Source organism: Hyaena hyaena, unplaced genomic scaffold, assembly GCF_003009895.1.
Source record: "Hyaena hyaena isolate Hyena2069 unplaced genomic scaffold, ASM300989v1 scaffold_111, whole genome shotgun sequence".
NCBI lineage: Eukaryota > Metazoa > Chordata > Mammalia > Carnivora > Hyaenidae > Hyaena > Hyaena hyaena.
Genome location: NW_024080743.1, coordinates 2,204,223 through 2,224,414, shown reverse-complemented (window position 1 = coordinate 2,224,414; position 20,192 = coordinate 2,204,223). Strand labels below are relative to the sequence as shown.

The 20,192-nt window shown below is 48.6% G+C and overlaps 1 protein-coding gene across 4 annotated transcripts; it reads left to right on the top strand.

The window, feature by feature from the left end:
• The first annotated feature begins 10,005 nt into the window (after positions 1-10,005).
• On the top strand, positions 10,006-19,992 carry GFI1 (growth factor independent 1 transcriptional repressor). 4 transcript variants are annotated; one of them, XM_039236423.1, is made up of 8 exons: positions 10,420-10,481; positions 11,522-11,585; positions 12,404-12,610; positions 12,935-13,117; positions 14,880-15,370; positions 15,475-15,612; positions 16,649-16,814; positions 19,349-19,992. In XM_039236423.1, the coding sequence occupies exons 3-8, from the start codon at positions 12,496-12,498 to the stop codon at positions 19,525-19,527; spliced, it is 1,272 nt and encodes a 423-aa protein (XP_039092354.1). In that variant the 5' UTR covers positions 10,420-10,481; positions 11,522-11,585; positions 12,404-12,495; the 3' UTR covers positions 19,528-19,992. The 4 variants fall into 4 exon arrangements, with proteins under 4 accessions (XP_039092353.1, XP_039092354.1, XP_039092355.1 ...); XM_039236422.1 differs by lacking the exons at positions 10,420-10,481; positions 11,522-11,585 and adding an exon at positions 10,006-10,068; XM_039236424.1 differs by lacking the exon at positions 10,420-10,481 and having other exon boundaries at positions 11,506-11,585.
• The last annotated feature ends 200 nt before the right edge of the window (positions 19,993-20,192 follow it).

The window sequence follows — 20,192 nt, the reverse complement described above, 5'->3', positions numbered from 1 at the left end:
GTATTGCTGACTTGTTCCTGTACAGGCATAAGCAGACCTGCTAGGATGGCATCATTTATCTCATCTTTTTTTTACAAAGCCAGCCTAAATAAAGGACCATTCAGTATGTTTACTTACTATTGAGGGACAGCATAACCAGGGTTAAAAGTCTAGGCTAATGTCAAAAATCACTTAGGTTTAAATAACTGTGTGGCTTTGGGCAAAGTTTCCTTACCCATAAAATAGGAATAATAATAGTAACACTGCCTATCCGCCTATCTGAAGGGTTGTTGTATTCAATGAGATAATATGGGGAAAGAACTTGGCACGGTCTCATAGTCAACAACCAATACAAATGAGTTGTAAGCTTGGTTGACAAATATCAAGCCTGGGTTTATCGGGCTAATGTTGTACACATAAGGACCAGGCAGACATTAGATATTAACTGTCTGCTATATCCCAATGTTCTGCTATTTCCTGTGTTGAATTTTTGCAGCCTTCAGATCCGTTGGCTGGAATTGGTTCTGGGGCCAACTACACACGTTCCATACAGATACACTCTCTTCTGGCTGCTCCCTATTGACACATTAAATCTTAAAGATTCTGAGCAACAAAATAGTCTTTGTAGATGAGCAAGACAACTCTTTCTGTTGTCAAAACAGAAAGGCAAGTGCTATCCTATGTGCAGATAAGATAACTCTTATTATCTCAAACTCTGAGCTCCTGATAAAACTCTCTTGACTAATCACTGCCAGAAAAGTTAGCTATTGGCAAAATAAATTTATATTCGGTAGGTATTTCTAATCTTGTAACTAGTTTATAGTGTTATAACAATGTTATATAAGTTGCTTTGTTTAATTCCTCTGTTATATCACAAATACTTGATCCTAAGGGTATGGCAGGATATATAGCAAGTTATGACTTCTGGGGGTGCTTAATTAAGAATTTATTTTGGTGTTACTATTTTTAAAAGATTTTTGATTTTTTTCGTGTTTATTTGTTTTTGAGAAAGTGCAACTGGGGAGGGACAGAGAGAGAGAGAGGGAAAGAGGAGCCAAAGTGGGCTCTGCCCTGATAGCGGAGAGCCCGAGGTAGGGCTCAAACCCATGAATCCGTAAGATCATGACCCCAGCTGAAGTCAGATGCTCATCTGACTAAGCCACCCAGGGGCCTCTAAAAGATGTTTTTATACTAAGGTTATGTTGATGCTGAATCTAGCTGGAATTATTTGGATATTCACTGTACTTTTCTTTAAACTATACTGCATTAAAATACAAAATTGGAAGAGTATTATTTTGGCCATGATCTATGGAAGTAAGCTTTGTAGGGTCTCATCTGTGTGCTATGCAGACTCAAAACAATTTCCTTAGGTAAAGCTTACACCTGACTTTGGTTTTCCCTTGTAGGTGAGAAAAGCCTTTTAAAAGAGCCAGCTGTCCTTTACTACTTCAGCTTTCATAATAGAATTGTCTATAAAGGCATATGTGTCTGAATTTTAACAACTCAAAATAACTATGTTCCAGGGTTTAGCTGGGAGTAAAATCTCATTTTGTCATCCAATATTTATTAAAACTCAGTAGGAAGAGGCAATTTTCAGGGAGGATTATTCGAAGTATACATCAGCTTATGCATTTTTTTTTAGGCAGTCTAGGCTAAAGCATATCCATGGATTAAACCAGATCAATAGACAGCTGGTACCTTGCTAGACAGTGCCATAGTGTCCCAAAGTATAATTTTTACCTGATTGTGCTTTTGTGTAATGTCAACAATGTATATGGAGTGTTATGATACACAACTATTTTCTTGCATTTATTTTAAGGATATATGAAAACATTGTTTATTCCTATCACCATAACCATTTTTTAGGACCCCAGAGAAACATATCTGATCTTGGTACCAAAAATAATTAATAGTATTAGTTAATCTCAAATTTGTAATTGAGGAAGGAAGGAAGGAAGGAAGGAAGGAAGGAAGGAAGGAAGGAAGGAAGGAAGGAAGGAAAGAAAGAGAGAGAGAGAGAGAGAGAGAGAGAAAGAAAAACAACTCCTACCTGCCCCCTCTGACTCCTTCCTCAGAGAATCCTAGCAAAAACATTGTTTTGGTAAGAGAAGTATCATGGGATGTGCCAAAATCAATGCTTTTCTACAATCCAAACTGCAAAATGCTTCCCAAAGCAGAAGCAAAAATATCTTTGTGCAAAAAGTAGATCACATTCTTCTGCCACTGTTAGAGTATTTTGATGCTCCAAAATCCTAACCCGTGCTTCATATTACGTGAGTCTCAGATTTGTAGCACAAACGGCAACATGTTAACTGGTCATATTAGTTAGGGTTCTCCAGAGAAACAATTAATAGAAACAATAAGGTGTGTATACATGGACATACAGTCTCTCCCCCCATCCTGAAGTACAGCATTCCTATGAAACCTTTTGTAAGCAAAAGGTTTGGTGTAAAGCAAAAAAAAAAAAAAAATGGTGTAAAGCAAAAAAGCAATTACCATTCATTTATACGGAAAATATTTTGAGCATTTCCAGACCCCCAAAATAACCTCTCTTGGGTTTTTCTAATACCTTAGGACACATCTTGCTAATGGATACACAAAATCAATTCAGATGAAGCACAGATGCTCAGAGATACAGTTCAAAGCCATGGCAATTTGATGCTGATATGCTGAGTGTAGTTCCTAGGGAAGGAGCTTAGTGGGACCACTCTCTCATGGCTCAGGATGTGTGGTGCCTCTATAACAGCTTGAGGTCAAAGCCTATACTCAATACTACTTTTCCTTTTTTCCCCCATATCCTATTAAACAGCTCTAGAAACAAAGTCTTGGGTGCTTTCTTCTTCTTTTTCTTTTTAAATAAATTTTATTGATGTTTAACTTATATACATAGAGTAAAAGTTCACAAATCTTAAGATTATAGCTTGGTTAGGTTTGACACAGATATACACCCAAGTCAAGATCCTCTTCAGATTCCTTTCTGTTAGTGAAAGCAGGTGCTAACTAGGTCTTTCGTAAAAGCAAGTGGCATAACGTGAACTTTTGAAAAGCAGGGGATACCTGTCCATAAGAAGAGATTTATTATAGGAATTGGCTCATACTGTTATGGAGGCCAAGGAGTGCCACGATCTGCAAGCTAGAGAACTGGGAGGCCAATGGTATAATTCACTCTGTCCAAACACCGAGAATCAGGGTAGCTGATGGTGTAATTCCAGCTACTCCTGAGAACTACAGGGTTGCTGCTGTACCTGGACCCTGAAGGTCCAAGAACCAGGAGATCTGATGTCCGAAAGCAAGAGAAGATGAACGTCCCAACTCAAGGCAAGAAAGAGCTATATAGAGAGAGGGACACCTGGGTGGCTCAATCAGTTAAGCATCCTACTTCACCTCAGGTCAAGATCTCATGGTTCTTGAATTTGAGCCCTACATGGTGCTTTCAGCCCACTTTGAATCCTCTGTCCCCCTCTTTCTGCCCCCTTTGCCCCCCCCAAAAAAAATAAATAAAGGGGCATGTGGGTGGATCATGTGGTTGAGCATCGACCTCAGCTCAGGTCATGATCTCGTGGTTCACTGCTTCGAGCCTCAAACTGGGCTCTGTAATGACAGTGAGGAGCCTGCCTGGGATTCTCTTCCCCTCTCTCTGCCCCTCCCCCACTTGCACTCTCTCAAAATTAAATAAATATAACTTTAAAAGAATAAAAATAAAATAAATAATAAATATTAAAAGAGAAAGAGAGAGAACTCACCCTTCCTTTCCACCTTTTTGCTCTATAAGAACCCTCAGTAGATTGGATGATGCCAGCCAATGGGGAGGGCAATCTTCTTTACTCAATCTAATGATTCAGTGTGGTTTGGTAGAAAGAGACAAGATTTGGAATCAACAGATTTGGTTGGGTTTAAAAAGCTGATAGTTATCAGAACCTGGGCTTCTTAAACACTGGCGTCCTTATGCAGGAAACAAATGACTCTAATGTGTGCCTCAGAGGACCCTCAGCCTTTCCTTCTCTTTCATGAGTTCAGCATAGCAGCAGCAGAGCTAGGACACCCGGTGGGCCGCCCCTGCCTGCTCCTGCCCAGGGATTTGCCTCTCAGGGTGAGCCTAGGGTATTTGTGAGTCTCCTCATAGCTGGCCTGAGGTTCCCAGATCCTCCACCTCCTACCTTACCTCTGATATGGGGTAAACATTCCCTCCAGGGGGGCTGTGTTTTGTGAATAATTTTTTAAAGTTATAATATATAGGCTTTACCTGTTTTTATTATTTAAAAATGTTTACGTTTATTTATTTTGAAAGAGAGAGAGAGCAGTCAGGGGAGGGACAGAGAGAGAATCCCAAGCAGGCTCCGTGCTACCAGCACAGAGCTTGATGCACAGCTCGAACCCACTAACCATAAGATCATGACCTGAGCTGAAACCAAGAGTCGGGAACTTAACCAACCAACTGAACCACCCAGGTGCCCCTAAGCTTTATTGTTTTAAATGTTTTGGGTTTTTTTTTTAACTTTACTTTTGAGAGAAAGAGAGAGACAGAGTATGAACAGAAGAGGGTCAGAGAGAGAGAGAGAGAGGGAGACACAGAATCCAAAGCAGGCTCCAGGCACCGAGCTGACAGCACAGACCCCAATGCGGGGCTCGAACTCAGGGACAATGAGATCATGACCTGAGCCAAAGCTGGAGGCCCAAATGACTGAGCCACACAGGCGCCCCTGGGCTTGACTGTTTTAAAATGAAGTGTTTCATCTGTGGTAGGGTAAAATGATAACCAAACATCCTGGAGGAAATGATGAAAAACTCAAAAGAAAAATAATTCTACATTTCTCTCTCATTACATTTTCCATTCACGAAGTAAATCTACTCCTTTTTTTCTTTCCATAAAAGTTCACGCCGGGTATGTGTCTATGAAGAGTCATCTCCTACAGCCCACACATAAGATGACACTTTATTCAGTCAATCTGTTCTTAGGAACAATGTAAAAATATATACGTGGTGAGGTTAACAATGGTCTTATTTGAACTCGAACACCAAAGCTGAGAGCCCCTACCTCTTCAGATGTTTGAAATCCTTAACGTAAAAGTTTGTTTTTCATAGTGATGGAGTATGTTTTATAATGTAACAACATTTAAATATATCAGCCCCAAAATATTTATTAAAACAAAATAGTGCTTTTCTTTATGTTTGAAAAGGCTTCAAATATTAATATGAGATTAGGTCTTACTCAAAGCGTAAGTCTTACATTAATTTGTTTATCTCCAAATTTCTTCTTTACCCCATTTCCCAATTTTTGCGTATGATGGTAAAAAAAAAAGCATTACCCACTTTCCATAAATGATGATACCATCTAATCTTATTCTGACTTATAGTGTCATTTGAATTTTATTTTTGGTAGCCTGCCACTTGTAAGAGTATGAGGGAGACAATTATATTACCTAACATTTGAATTAAGGCATCACACAATTATCACCCTGCATTTATTTTCTTTGAATTCGTACAATTGAGAAAATATATAAAAACTTGTATTTCTATCTGCCTGTACTCAGCAAAATAGCTAATCTGAAGGCAAAAATTAAATAATTGTTAATCCTAAGAGGGAGAAAACATGCCAATATGACAGTGTGGCTACTCTCTAACAAATACTTCTTCTGCACAAAATAAAGACCTGTTCTATGTCTGTTCTTTAACCAAGGTCTCACTTTTCCATAGTTGATTTTTACAGTCGTTTAACTGTTTGTTAAGTGATATGAATTCTTTTGTTGATGCATTACATAAACGTGCTGTCCCAAACATTTTTTCTGGTATGTTCAAGGGCCTTGCTGGATCCAGAAATTCCACCCCTCAAAATATATCCTAAAGAAACAGTTTAAACTGTGGGCAAAACTATATCTGGAAAACTTTCCATTGCATTATTTAAAATAGTAAAAAATGAAAACAAGCTAAATTCTATGACCGGAATGATTGCATAAATTATAAGTAATCTAGATAATAGAATCCTATTTTAGCCATTGAGAATGATGAAAGATAATATTAAAGCAAGGAAAATGTCATGATTTTTATTTAAATAATTTTATTATTTTTATTATTAAAGGAAATCTGAAAGTAAAGAGACTAGAAAGAAATATGATTCTAATATTCACTGGAAAAAAAGAATACACTTGTATAGCTTTGATATGGTTATAATTATGTGGGTTAAAGCGGAGCAAAAATACTGGGATGTTGTTTTACTGGGGTTTCTTCTTTTTTTCTTTAGTAAATTATATGTATTATAATTTATAGTGAAAAATTGGAGTTAAAAAATAAACCACCTTCTTATACACCAAATCTCTTGTCTGGCTTATGAAGGAGCTTCATGCCCAGTCCCATCCTGTAATTTTTTTTTTACGTGTTTATTAAACATTGATTTTACTTTCATTGTATCTTCCATAGCTACTCTCAGCCAACAGCTCATGGTATTTGACACATGACAGGCATCTCCTATTTTAAAGATGGGCAAACTAAGTCCTAAAACAGTTACTCACTTAATATCCCCTAAATAGATCTATAAAATATCTACAAATGAAAAGTGATCCTGATTCATTCTCCTCTGCCCTTTGATTTAAAAAGAAATCCAAGTCCTTGCAAATGCCTATGATGAAGTTTACTTATGCAAAGTTGAATAAATTGAAGCAGCACGTAGAACAAGAAGATTAAACCTAGGACACTCTTACTAGGAGAATTCTTCCATTCTTGGTGCCCAGAGGAATCCTTGAAAAGTGAAAAGCAAAGGGCTGCTCCATGGTCTTACAAGGTAAGTAGTTATTCTGACTTTACAGGCGAGAAGCTGAGGGTGGGAGAGTTAACTTGCCCGAGGTCACAGGGCTAGTAATTGAGAGAACAGAGACTCATTTCCACCAATGACTGTCTGTAAAAATCCTGAACTCTTTCCCCTCTTGGTAGCATTGCCGTGAGCATCAAATGAGGAAATGGGGCATTGCCCGTCTCTGTGGTTTCAGGATCCCCGCTCTTCCTGGGCCAACCCCAAATAGAACAGAGATGGTAAATGTAAAGCTTTGTGAAAAAATAAACAAGAAACGAGTAATCGTTTGTTACAATTTTTTTTTTTTTAAGTCTCAGATCTTTTGTTGTAGGGGAATTCTGTTCTATGAGATGCTGCTTGAAATAAACGGGCCACTGGTCAGGACTTGGAAATGCCCGTGATACGAAGAACGTCATTTGTCATTTAGCATCTACAGATATATTATTATTATTATTTAAGGACAAGTTAGTAAATTACTGACAAAAATAGTGTAGTTAACATCCTCTTTTTAGAAAACCAGTATGTATAGAAACTTACACTCCAAGCCTACCTTCTGCTTACCATTAGAGCTATCTTAGTTCCAAAGGAGCACACTCAGGGGAGGATTCTTTTCAGCTTTTAAAGATGTGCACTTTGGGAGCGAAGGTGTCTTATTCTTTTCATTCTCCATTTAGTGGTAAATGAGAGGTAGTTTGAAGTAGTGGGAAGTCAAGTTCATTGTATCATCATTTCCAGTGCTGGCTTTTAGCTGCAAGTTTATTAACCTCTCTGGGTGACCCACTTCTTACTTTTCTCCTCTGTTCCCCCTAAGTGTGGGAGTCACATTTTGACACTGTATACCTAGGAAATGACCTGATCTCTCTAGTCAAATATTTTTATGTGTATTTAAAATACACTATATAAACATATAGTAATATATCTATATGGTTCAAAATTTAAAAGATTATAAAGAGAAAATTTCTGCCATCTCCCTCCTGCCTGCTTTTCTCTGGGTTTCCCTGTTCCAGTCCTCAGTTTTATTTTACAAATTCAGAGGATGAATTTGCAAACTAAGCAAAATGACTAGACTCAATCTGAATGAAAGGACTTTATTCTAAAGTGATACTGTAAAGGTGATTATTTGTCCCCTTCATAGCCTCCCCCATGTTTTCTGAGATTTCAAACAGCAGCATTCAACTAAAGTACTAACCGGTCACTTTGCCTTTTCAAGAAATTTTGACTTTGAACTTGCTCATGTGCAAAGGAAATGGTTCAGCCATTTCTCTAGAACTGGGTTGATAATAAATTTCCTTTTGTTCCACTTATAATTTTCTTTTAATATTTTGCCCTTTTCTACTGTTAGCATAGGATGGAAGGAATAACGTAAAGCTCTATTGTGGACTGCTTTGAGGTTTTTATACGTTAGGCCAGGACAAAGACTATAAGAACTAAAAGTGTACATACAAAATGCCTTACTTTCCCTTCAGTTTATTCAATATCTGTAATCCTTCTGATTAAGATTGCTTACCTCTGGGTGCTAACCAATATAAGGAAAGGCATGTAGAATAAATGAACAGTAGTGTAAGGAGAACAGCTAGGCAGGCTATTAAAACGTGTGTCTAGTCCAGCACCTGGCACACAGTAGATGTAGGACCGTTGAGATATAAAGTGTCGATCTATTAAAGCATGCTTGAACTACCGCCATGGTAACCAAATATTTTTTGCACATCTTTGGGTTTACAAAGCAAATTTAAAAATCATTAAAAAAAAATCTCTCTCTATGCGAAGGGCTACAAGGACCTTACTCTTCCAGGACAATTGTGGCTTAATCTAAAATATGGCACATTATTTTCCAAGAACTGAGGAGCGACACTCCCTTCTCCCGGTATCTGACGCTGGAGACTTACTGCGCATGAAGTAGCGATCAAAATCTAGCTCAATTCACTTAGGAAAGTAACGTAATTACAACGACATCCAACCCCGTCAGGAAAGGGTTTGGGTTTAAGCATACACAACAGGCCACACTATGGATCATGGCAGACATCTAGCGTTGGAAGTTGCTGCATTTGTCTACTTATGGGTGGAGTTTACATTTTTCCCTGTTCTATTAATAGAATACTTAATCAACTCCTTTCATTCATTTCCTCAGTCCACAGACGTTTCTTAAGAGCCTATCAGGGACCTGACAGTGAAGATCCAGTGCCTACCCTCAAGGAACACACAATCCAAGCGAAGATTTGCTTTTCCATAGTCATCGGGGTGGCGCTTTAAGGCGTCGCATCGCTCCTCTCCGGACCAGGTGCCCGAGGTACGGCTCTCCCCGGCGGCCCGGGGCGGGGTCAGCCGAGCCGCAGCCGTCGCCGCCCCCGCCGCTGCCCCCGCGCGCTCCCTCCCGCGCAGTCTTTAATTTCGCAGCTCCGACCACCGGAAATTAGCGGCGGGCGGAGGGCACCGGGCAGAGCGCGGGGGAGCGTGCGTGGGGAGGGCGCGCCCGCCAGGCTAGCCGGGCGCCCGCGGGACGCGCCGCCAGCGCCCTCTCCGCCGGGGGCTCGACGCTCGCCCACCCTTTCCAAATTTAACCATTACCTAAATCCGAAGGGAAATGAGCAAACCTCTCGGATTGGGTGTCAAGGTATTTTCAGCCTCGTTGGGCGTATTTATCCCGAAGTGTTTCCACAACAAGCTATTTCGGGGCAGAGGGGCAGGTTTCGCTCTGCGGACGCCGCGGCCACTCGCCGGGCTCCAGGCCGGCGGCAGCGTCCGCCGGTGATTCACGGGCCCCCAGCCGGGGGTAGCCGGCCCAAACAGGCGGCGGGGTGGGGGTGGGGGTGTCCCGGGGCAGAGGGGCGGGGAGGCCTCCTTGGAGCTGGGCGCTTCTACTCCCCGGCGCTCCAGTCAATCTCTGTCCTGAATCTGTGACTTCTTCTCGCTGCGGAAGTCTCCCGAGAGCCAACAATGGTTCATTTTCTTTTGAATCATTTCCAGTGCCTGGGTGTCGGGCCCTCCGGGCCTCCCCATCCTCCGCAGCCCCACAGAGCAGAAACGCGGAGGACCTTCTGGGAGGGCGGCTGGAAAGGCCGGCCCGGGTCCGCCTCCTAAGCCCCTTGCGCAAAGGAGCGCGCCCAGACTGGGGGTTGGGGGGCAGGTCTGAGAGGGCTAAGAGAGCTACTCCTTAACGCTCAGGAAGTGAAGCTTGTGGTTTTGGGGGCTGAGCTCGGAAGGAGATTAAAAAAAGAGAGAGAGAGAGAGAGAGAGAGAACACAGTCTCTCCGAAAGCAACTCAGTTTGAAAACTCGGAGCGCAGCGTCGGTGCCCTGACCCCGCAGGTAGGTCCGCTGCGCCTGTTCTGCGCCTGCCCCCCTGGTGGGGGCGGCCGCGGGGACTAACGGGGCACAGCCGCTGCGGGGGCGACCAGAGGGCGCTGCCGGGTTCCCGCCCGCAGCTGGCCACTGTGCGGGAGCCCCGAGAGCCCTATCCGCAGGGGATTTGGCGCAGAGGAGCAGGATTCATCCGGGAAGGAAACATCTGGTGGGGAGGCGGTGGCAACTGCGATCAGGAGGCTGCCCCTCCGCGCCTCCACTCCCGCCTTCCCGGGACCAGACCGTGAAGAGAGGCCCCGGCCCGCGTGCGCTCAGGGGGCCGCCCCGCCCTCCCGCCGCCAGCTGCTGCGCGAGGTCGCCTTCCCACGCGCTCGGCCCTCGGCCCTACTACCCAGCCCACTCCACTCCTCCAGGATCGGGTAGGGCCAGCCGGCATGCGAGAGAGGCGCGGGGCTCCGCCTGGGGGGAGAGGCCGCCTCTGGGCCCGCCTGATCCCGCGCAGTCCCCGCCAGCGCGACAATTCCCCCTGCCCCCTCCCCGACCGACTTGGCGCCGACGCAGACCCAAGCCTCAGCGGGGCCCTCGAGACCGTTTCACCCCGTGTTCCTTTACCTCTGAGTTTCATGGCTGTCTAAGGAATTCGTTTTTGCGTTTGTGGGGTCTAATTTATAAGGCCGAAGTGGCGGCTCACGCAGAGGCCCAGGGAAAACCGTGGTGGCCGGACTGCGCCCTAGGGCAGCGCCAGCACCCCCAAGCCTCCTGAAGTCCCGACCCTAGGGGTGCACTTGGGCCGGGGCGGGTGGCACCCTCACTCCTAGGAGCCTCTGGCTCTTAGGACTCCGGAAAGGTGCCTTGGGATTCCGATAGACGTCCTAGCCGACTCTTCTCCCAAGCCTGTCCCACCTCCACCGTGGGACGTGGAATGCCCTGGAGGGAAGGAGTCCCTGAGTACTCGTGTTGAGCCCGGAGCGCCAACAGGTAGTCTTAGTGTCCTGCATCCTGCCCTGAGCGCAGCGTAGCTCTAGTCTGGCAGCCTAAGCGTCGCGAAGGCCAAGGACGAGGTGGTCGTCCCCGCCTGCGGTCCCCCAGCACCCTTGTTACTGAACTTGCCAAGAGCATGGAGAGCTGCTGAGCCCCCAAGAGCCTGCAGTTCCCATGTGAGCGCGGCGCCCATCGCCTTCACTCGGAGAGGACGGCAAATTCGTTTTCCCCAGACCTAGTCGCCGGCCTGGTTCCGCCCCCGAGCAGCCCCAAGCGGAGCCGGAGGCTCTGCCCCGCCTCACCGCTGGGCTCAGGTTTCGACCCCGGGATTAGGTGAACTGATTGGGGGTTAATGAGAGCGGCGCAGCGGGCAGCTAGCTCCCTCCCCGGCCCGCGCCCGGACCCCGGCGCGCCGCCCTGGGCAGCGCACCCTGCCCTCTCCGCGTCGGCTAAACTGCTGTTTCTTCGCGGACTGCAGACGCCAGGCGGTTTACAGCCATCGCGCCCGAGTCGGGCTCGACTTCCCCTAGACAAGGTTTTCGGTGAGCAGAACGAAAAAAGTTATTTCCCGGGACTTGGTTTCCGAGGTTAGGTGTCGCCCCAGACTCTGCTTGCTCCCGCCGCACTCGCGTCTCCAGGTCAACCTTTTCCTCGCTTGAGGCACGAGTGAAGAGCGAGGGGCATCACGGGGGTGCGAGTTCCAGCCGCGGACGGGGTCAGCCTTCTGCCATCCCCCATCCCGCCACCTTCCTGTTCCTCTTCTCTCCTGCCTCCTTTCTCCAACTTCTGCGGCTCTCAGTCCCTCCGCTGCAGCCTCCCAACCCTCCGCTCAGCCAGCCTGGTGCGCCCTCTCCCCCCCCCCCACCACCTCCCTCCAGTTCGTAGCTGGCTCTCGGAGTGCTTGGCTCCGAGCCCCTTCCTGGTCCTCGATCACGAGCTCATCCCTCGGCCCTAGATTGATCAGCCCGTCCTTGCTCTCCTCCCCGGCCAGAAAACTAGGCCAGGCAGGCAATGAGTGGTCGACTTGGGGTAACTGGCCAGTTGGGGACATCGGCTCTCCGGAGAGTTTGACGGAGCAAGTTTTGCTAGGGAAGGGGAGGGGCCAAGGGGTGTGGGCCGGGCAGAAGGAAGAGGCCTGAGCCCCAGCCCCGGGACGGGTTTTACCGCTGAGCTGCGGCGGCGGCGGGCTCGCGCCACCTGTCCGAGTGCCACCTGGTGAGCGCGGCGCGGCGGGGCCCAGCCCCTCCTCCCTCGGGCGCTCCTCGCTCCTCCCCGGCCGAGGCTCCCTTTCCACCCGGCTGCCCCGTCCCCGGCCCAAGAGCGTGCGGACCCGCGTTTCCACCGGGTTCTTCTCTCGCAGGTCTCCGCCTGGCTGGGGCAGAGCAAGAACTCGAAGTGACAGTGGGCTGACGGCGGCTCCAGGGAGCGGAGTGGGGGGCGCGCCGGATCACCATGCCGCGTTCGTTCCTGGTCAAGAGCAAGAAGGCTCACAGTTACCACCAGCCGCGCTCCCCGGGACCCGACTATTCCCTCCGCCTGGAGAATGTATTGGCGCCAGGCGGAGCAGGTGCGGGGCGCGCGCGGACCGGGCGGGGCTGCTCCCAGGGACGTAGCTTCTGCGCTCCACCACCCATGCCCCAAGGAGCCGGGCAGGGCGACCCTGACGCCCCCTTTGCTGCCTTTTTGTTTCCAACCGTCTGGGTCCCTTCCGGGCTCGTCGCCTAGGTGCCACGGCCTCTTTGCTCCGGCCCTCGGATCCGGAAGGGTTCCCGGCCAGGTCTGGGAACTAAAAGAGGACACCCGGGTGCCACGGGCTGGGGGCGCCGCCACTTGAGAACCATTGGCCCCATTTAGGCCCAGCCTGAGCTCCTATCCTGCCTCCTCTCCGCAGACAGCACCTCGAGCGCAGGAGGGGCGAAGACAGAGCCCCGGGGTCGTTTGTCTCCCGAGTCGCAGATGACTGAGGCCCCTGACAGAGCCTCCGCATCTCCAGGCAGCTGTGAGGGCAGCGTCTGCGACCGGAGCTCAGAGTTCGAGGATTTCTGGAGGCCTCCGTCGCCCTCTGTGTCTCCAGGTAGGAGCCGGTTGGGAGCTCTGGGGCCGGGGCGGCAGGGCTCCCATGGTGAGGAGTAAACTAACGCAGTTTTGACGGGACGGAAATACTAAATGGATGGCGGAGGGTCTTTCCGAGAGGAGAGCGCTTGTTCGTGGGGTAAGGGCCCCGTAGGGGAGACATCTGGCTTCTCTGGGACTGCGTCAGCAGGTTTGCAGGGGCTGCTGCTTTGATGTGAGGCGGCGGGACCTGGGTTCGTTTGGCCGAGATGGTTGGTGAGAGAAAATAAATGAGTCGTCTCTGCAGCAACCTCGACATTTCGTTTGCTGGTCAGTTGAATGCTTAGAAAGAGCTGGGATCCCCAAATCCAGACCCCGGGGTCCCAAACGGAAACCCGGGCAGTCTTTAAAAATTCCACTGGCTCCCGCAGAGAGCTGGGCGCTAATCGGGAGGGACGGGTCAGGACGGAAATCTCTGCCCTCCTCTGAATCTTTGCAAGCGCGGATTGGGGGCCTGTTTCAGTTTTCGTTCTGTGGGGTTGTTTGGCCCAACCTTGGAGACCAGTCGTTTGGCTACATTTGCAGACAGCAATGGAGTTTTGTGCAAACCGAGTGACTGCACTTTGGGTGGGGCGAGTCTTGTGTCCTGGTCCGAGAAGGAGAATACAAACTAGTTGGAATCTGCCAAGTGCCTGTCATTTCCAGATTGCCTTTACTAGTTTTGAAAGATAGCCCCAACGCCATCCCTCATTCTGTGCGTTGACTTGGCTAAAGCTATAGCTGCAGCTCGTGTGTCTGGGAGCCTGCAATCCGATGATCCTTCTTGGCTGTGCAGGACACCGCCCTCCAAGACTGGGTGCCGCGGGAATCTCTCCGCTGGAAACTTGGGGTGCAGCCTCTCATTAAAGCGGCTAGCCTGGAGTGTGCGGTGTGGGAACAGATTTGTAAATCCGCATGCAAATAGAGAAAGGATACATTGCGTGTCTGGTTTTAGCAGAATTCACGTTGGGCAGGGGTACAGAGGCCGCGAATGTGGGAACACTATGGCACTGGCAGGTGGTGGCTAAACCTTAAACGTAAATTATTCTCTGGGAAAATGTGGAGCTTTACCCCTATCAGGCTATGACAAGAATGAGAACGGGGAGCATCCAGCAGGCAGTTCAAGCTCCAAACCTTCTTCCCGCTGCCCCTTTGCTACTTGCACTGGGTATTGAGTAACTGTTAGGAATGTTAACACCTTCCCGTTTTTTTTTCCAGACAGGTGTCTTCGGTAGGTCGGGCTACATTTTATTTGTCCTCTCCCTCCTTCCTTATCGATCCCGGAAAGAAAAAAAGACGGAGTGGGAATCTGTAGGGGCCGGGAGAACGCTGGCGCTGGGCGCTGGGCCGTCTGCGGCGCAGGAGCGCTGTCCGGGCCCCAGCGGGGGCCGCCTTCTGCTTAGCTCAGCTCAGAGCATGTATCCAGCACAGACGGCCTGGCGCGCTTTTCTCTGTGGCACCGCGAGGTGCTCCGGTTCCACTAGAAAAGACCCTCCTAACGTCCTGCGCTTCCTCTGCCCTGGCACTAAATTTACCCATCTCCTCGACCGATGCCATTTTAATGATCTGTTTGCTGCCCTGCCGCCTCCAGTGGTCCTCGAGGTCCCAGAGACCGGTCCGCAGTTTACTCTGGCGGCGTCTAGCGCACGGAGTGCGCCACCAGTGCCGGGCGACGGGCAGACGCCGCCGGGCGGCCTCCGCCCCGCCGTCTGAAGCCTGACCCGACGCCCCTTGTGCCTCCACAGCCTCGGAGAAGTCGGTGTGCCCGTCGCTGGACGAAGCCCAGCCCTTCCCCCTGCCCTTCAAGCCGTACTCGTGGAGGGGCCTAGCGGGCTCCGACCTGCGGCACCTGGTGCACAGCTACCGGCCGTGCGCGGCCCTGGAGCGCGGCGCCGGCCTGGGCCTCTTCTGCGAGCGCGCCCCGGAGCCAGGCCACCCCGCGGCGCTCTACGGCCCGGAGCGGGCTGCGGGCGGCGCAGGGGCCGGGGCGCCCGGGGGAGGCGGCGCAGGAGGTGGCGCTGCCGGCGGCGCAGGCCTGGGGCTCTACGGCGACTTCGGGCCCCCGGCGACAGGGCTGTTCGAACGGCCGACGGCGGCGGCGCCGGGCGGGCTGTACTCTGAGCGTGGCCACGGGCTGCACGCGGACAAGGGCGCCGGCGTCAAGGTGGAGTCGGAGCTGCTGTGCACCCGCTTGCTGCTGGGCGGCGACTCCTACAAATGCATCAAGTGCAGCAAGGTGAGGCTTCTGCGCGCTTGGCTTTGTTGGCTCCGCGCCCCCGCCCCCGGCCCGCGCCCCTCGGCCCCTCTCAGCGGCCTTCTCCCCGGCCCCACCCGCCTCAGGTGTTCTCCACGCCGCACGGGCTCGAGGTGCACGTGCGCAGGTCCCACAGCGGCACGAGACCCTTTGCGTGCGAGATGTGCGGCAAGACCTTCGGGCACGCGGTGAGCCTGGAGCAGCACAAAGCCGTGCACTCGCAGGTAAGCGCGGGGCGCAAGGCCGCGCGCGGCCCTGCTCAGGTGTTCGCTTTCGGGGATGTTCCGTTTCTCGGTGCAGCACCGGCCACTCTCCGCTTGCCATGTTTTCCCCTGGACGTCCCCGGACTGCCCCCAGTCTCCTCCACCAAGACCCTTTGCCCGGATGTAGGTGTGTAGGGGGAAAGGTGGCCGGCTCCGGCTTCCAGGCAGCCCTAGAGTTTGGTGTCACATCATTGTAAGCCTCCAGAGGGTGATGCGGATCATTACTTTGGGTTTGAGGAGGGTTTGTGCACTCTTGCTGCTAATGTATCAGATTTATTAGCTCCGATTTTGTTTTTGCCTCGTTTCTTATCACCAAATGACTGTCACTTAATCAGCATTGATCCCTCCCAAATGAAAAGAAGGGATGTCAGCTCATTTAGAGGATCCAGTAGCATATTTATCCTGCTGTTCTTTCATTCATTCCTTTAACATTTGTTGTCCAACTTCCAGGTGCTAAGCATCTGAGAATCCTGTAACACATCAGGTCCCTGACAGGATGCCCCCACAGGACTTTTCAGTTTGGCTGAGTGACAGAGAGTAGATAAGCAATTAAGTACACGAGTAACTATGACAAGAGAATGCTTACTTATAGAGACTTACTTACTAAAAAGGGTACTACTCTCCCATCTCTCTCAACACTGGCCGGAGGGGGCAGTGGTCTCGAGTGAGTGAGGTCTAAGCCTCCTGTCGAGGAGGGTGGAGAACTGTTTGTAAATGGGTGTCAAAAAGGCAGGGTGGGGATACATTTTTGCCCTGGGGTGTGGAGGGTTGTGGGTGAAAAGTGGGTAGAAAAACTGTTAAAGGGGAAGAGGTTGGGGTGGAGAGGGTGGAGGTTGGAAATAAATCTGGGGAGAGAGAATGATGGGTCAGGCTAAGTGGAAGGGGAGCCTGAAGAAAGGGAGGGCCCTGGCTCTGGGGATTTTATGGTTGGGTTAGTGGTGAGGAAGATGGCAGCCTAGATGACTGCAATAGGAATGCCACATTTTTCTATCCACAGGAACGAAGCTTTGACTGTAAGATTTGTGGCAAGAGCTTCAAGAGGTCATCTACGCTGTCCACACACTTGCTTATCCATTCAGACACCCGGCCCTACCCTTGTCAGTACTGTGGCAAGAGGTTCCACCAAAAGTCAGACATGAAGAAACACACCTTCATTCACACTGGTAAGCTGAAGGCCCTGGGCTTGCAGAAAAACACCTGGTGAGGGCTGGTGTGGGGGAGCATTGTTCTTCCCTCTGAGGCCAGTATAATTCACCTTTGCTGTGATGTTCTGGCTGCAGAATGAGTGGTAGACGAGGCCTTCTAGATGGAGTTAATCACTGCAGTGTATTCAAGAAAACAAGCAGGCAGATTCTCTTAAGTTTGTTTACAAACAAGGTGCTCCCCACAGGGGCCTTGATTTGGGGCTGCATCTGAGGAACCACTCAGCTGCTCAGCCTCAGATTCTTTATCCTTGCAAAGACTATTTTTCTCTAGTTTAACTGCTCCTCTGCTCCGGGTGGAATCTGAAGCTCCAGAGATTGAGGAGTCTCCGCAGGGCTCCCACCCAGCCTTTTAGGGAAGGGACTTACGTGTGGCCTTTGGCTGCCTTTTTATTTTCCCCCAGTCTAAGAGCTTATCCTGACTGAGGAGGGAAAAAACAGTGGTAAATATTACTGAGCTGTCTGCTAAGCCCTTTTTAAATGCATTATCTCATTTTATACTCACGAGAACTCTGGGAGGTAGAGACTATTCCATGTCTTCATTTTAGAGATGAGGAAAGTGAGGCACAGAAAGATGAGGTAACCTATCCAGGGCACCGTTAGCAAGTGGCAGGGCCAGGACTTAAATTCAGGTCTGTCTGATCTCAAATCACTATTACTTTATTTTTTTTAAAATTTTTTTTTAATGTTTTATTTATTTCTAGGAGAGAGAGAGAGAGACAGCGTGAGCAGGGGAGGGTCAGAGAGAGAGGGAGTCACAGACTGAAACAGGCTCCAGGCTCTGAGCTGGCAGTCAGCACAGAGCCTGACGCGGGGCTCGAACCCACGAACCGCGAGATCATGACCCAAGCGAAAGTCAGACGCTTAACCGACTAAGCCACCCAGACGCCCCTCAAATCACTATTATCTTGACCACTGTTTACTGTATTTTCAGAGTTATGAAGGTTGGTAGATGTAGAAAACTTCTATTTACTTATTGCTCTTTTCAAAATATCAGCAAGTTTATGCTGTAATAATGATAATTCTTTACCTATTGTAATACTTTATTATTTACAAGTTGCTTTCAAATCTTTCCCTTCTTTTGATCCTTACTGCCACCCCCTAAAGTAGTCTTACCATCCTGAAACTCAGGGTGATGCAATGATTTAGCTCAGGCTAAGAGTAAATCTTGAGGCCATGGAATGCTCTGGTTTCCAATCTTGGACTCTTTCTCTAACATTTTGATTATATATAGGTGTTAGTTTTACTGCCAGGATCAGTCTCTTTAATACTAAATAATACATTTACAAGAGACCCAGAATTCTGACTATTTTATTCTGGAATATAAATACTGATTTAAAGCAAATTCCAGTGTGTTCCAAACACCTACCACTGATGTTTATAAATATGTTTGGGCAGTGTAGATGCCCCCATCAGAAAACCCGGAAAAATATCCTATTTAAATCATGATCCTTTGTCTGAAATTTCCATGTAACTCACTCCTTTTGAGTAAAAGTATTTAAGACACTTACCAAAATGCAACTAGGATCTTGACTGAATGAAACATTAAGTCCTTATCAAACATTTACATCTTAACTAGAATTTGTTTCTCAGATTTGTTTGACCCTAAAGGGACATGGTAAGTTTTAATGGGTGTTTCTGAAATCTGAAATCTGAAGCATGAAGACAGAAAGGGGCATAGCAAGAAGGACAGAAGTTTCCTCAAAAACAAACTTCATCTATTGTTGTATTTTTCCAAGACCAAGTCCTGACTATAATGCCATGGTGAGGCTATATGAAAATGCATGCTTTTTACCCAAATGTTAAACAGCACATGATTTTGGGGGGAAGACCAAACATTTTTTATGTGTTATTTATTAATCTGTGGTGAAGATTTAGTAGGATATAAAGAATGCTTATAAAAAGAAAGTAAAATCAAGATAGAAAAGTATCAGCTATCTTAAGAAATACTTTGTGACCCAAAGGTGGATTTTTAAAAATAAGACTTTGAGAAATGTCTATGCTTCAGATACATTCTATTGTCCTTCAAGAGCAAGAAAGAAGACAGGCTCACTGGTCCATACAAACCAACGCCCACTTGGAAACTCAGATTTGAAAACTTCCTCTGAATAAGAACAGAGTCACATGGTTTGAAGGACAGGCCCCCACCCCCACATTGAACATCTGCTGTGGGAGCTCTCTGCTTCTGAAGTCGGGGGTGCCTTGCCAGGGTGGATTCAGCTGTGAGTCTGGGCACGTGGCCTTTGCTCTGTTTCCGTTTAGCAGGAAACGGTTTGAGGCCTTTTGCTGGGAACCCCCACTCAGAAAGTCTCCCTTTCACCTGGTGTACCCATGACTTCCCAGGACTTGGTTGCAACACGTCACCCTCCAAGTCACTTGAAGGCCTTAGACTGGGTTGCAACCAGCTGCTGCCAAGAGCATGTGGGTCACAGTGAGTCCCCCCTAGCTTTATCATAGACTCATACTTCCTCCCCTCCCCTCCTCCATCCCTGCAGGTGAGAAGCCCCACAAATGCCAGGTGTGTGGGAAGGCATTCAGCCAGAGCTCCAACCTCATCACCCACAGCCGCAAGCACACAGGCTTCAAACCCTTTGGCTGTGACCTTTGTGGGAAGGGCTTCCAGAGGAAGGTGGACCTCAGGCGGCACCGGGAGACACAGCATGGGCTCAAATGAGGGCCCTGGCTGGCTGCAAGCAGCAAGCAAGCATACAACACTACGGAGGACAGCCTCCCGACTTGCTATCATCCACTTCCGACATCTCAGGCCCTCCATCCAGTCTGAAGATCCCAGCAGGGTGAGCCCCTTCACCTTACCTCCTGGAACTGCAAGAGGGGATAAGTTACTTTTACAAAGTTCAGCCCAGAGTGGAAACCAAATAACTCACTGGGCTATGAACACACTGAATAGGTTCCCCCACACCCGAAGGAAGACTCAAAGTCAAGAGGGGATCAGATAAAATCCTGGGCCCTGCAGTTCTCATTCCCAGCCCTGCTCCACAGACAGGAAAGCCCTTCAGGTTTCTTCCCTCCTCCTGACCTACCCCAGATACTTGTGTGGAAGAGGAGAATCACCATTTGCAAGGTAGACACATGCTAATGTTTTTATCTAGAATGAAAAATGAGTGTCTTTTTTTTTTTTTTCTGGGGAGTCTGTTAACCCCTTTCTATTGGGTGCTGCCTGTAAATCTTGGAAGAATCAATTCTCCCACTTGAAGAATGGTTCAGAAACTGATTTGGGGAAGGAGTTTCATACTTTTGAAATGACAAAATATGCTGTCCAGCCTGTTTCAAGAGGGAGCAGAAGAAAAATGGACTTATTGGTGAGAGGAGAGGAGGAGC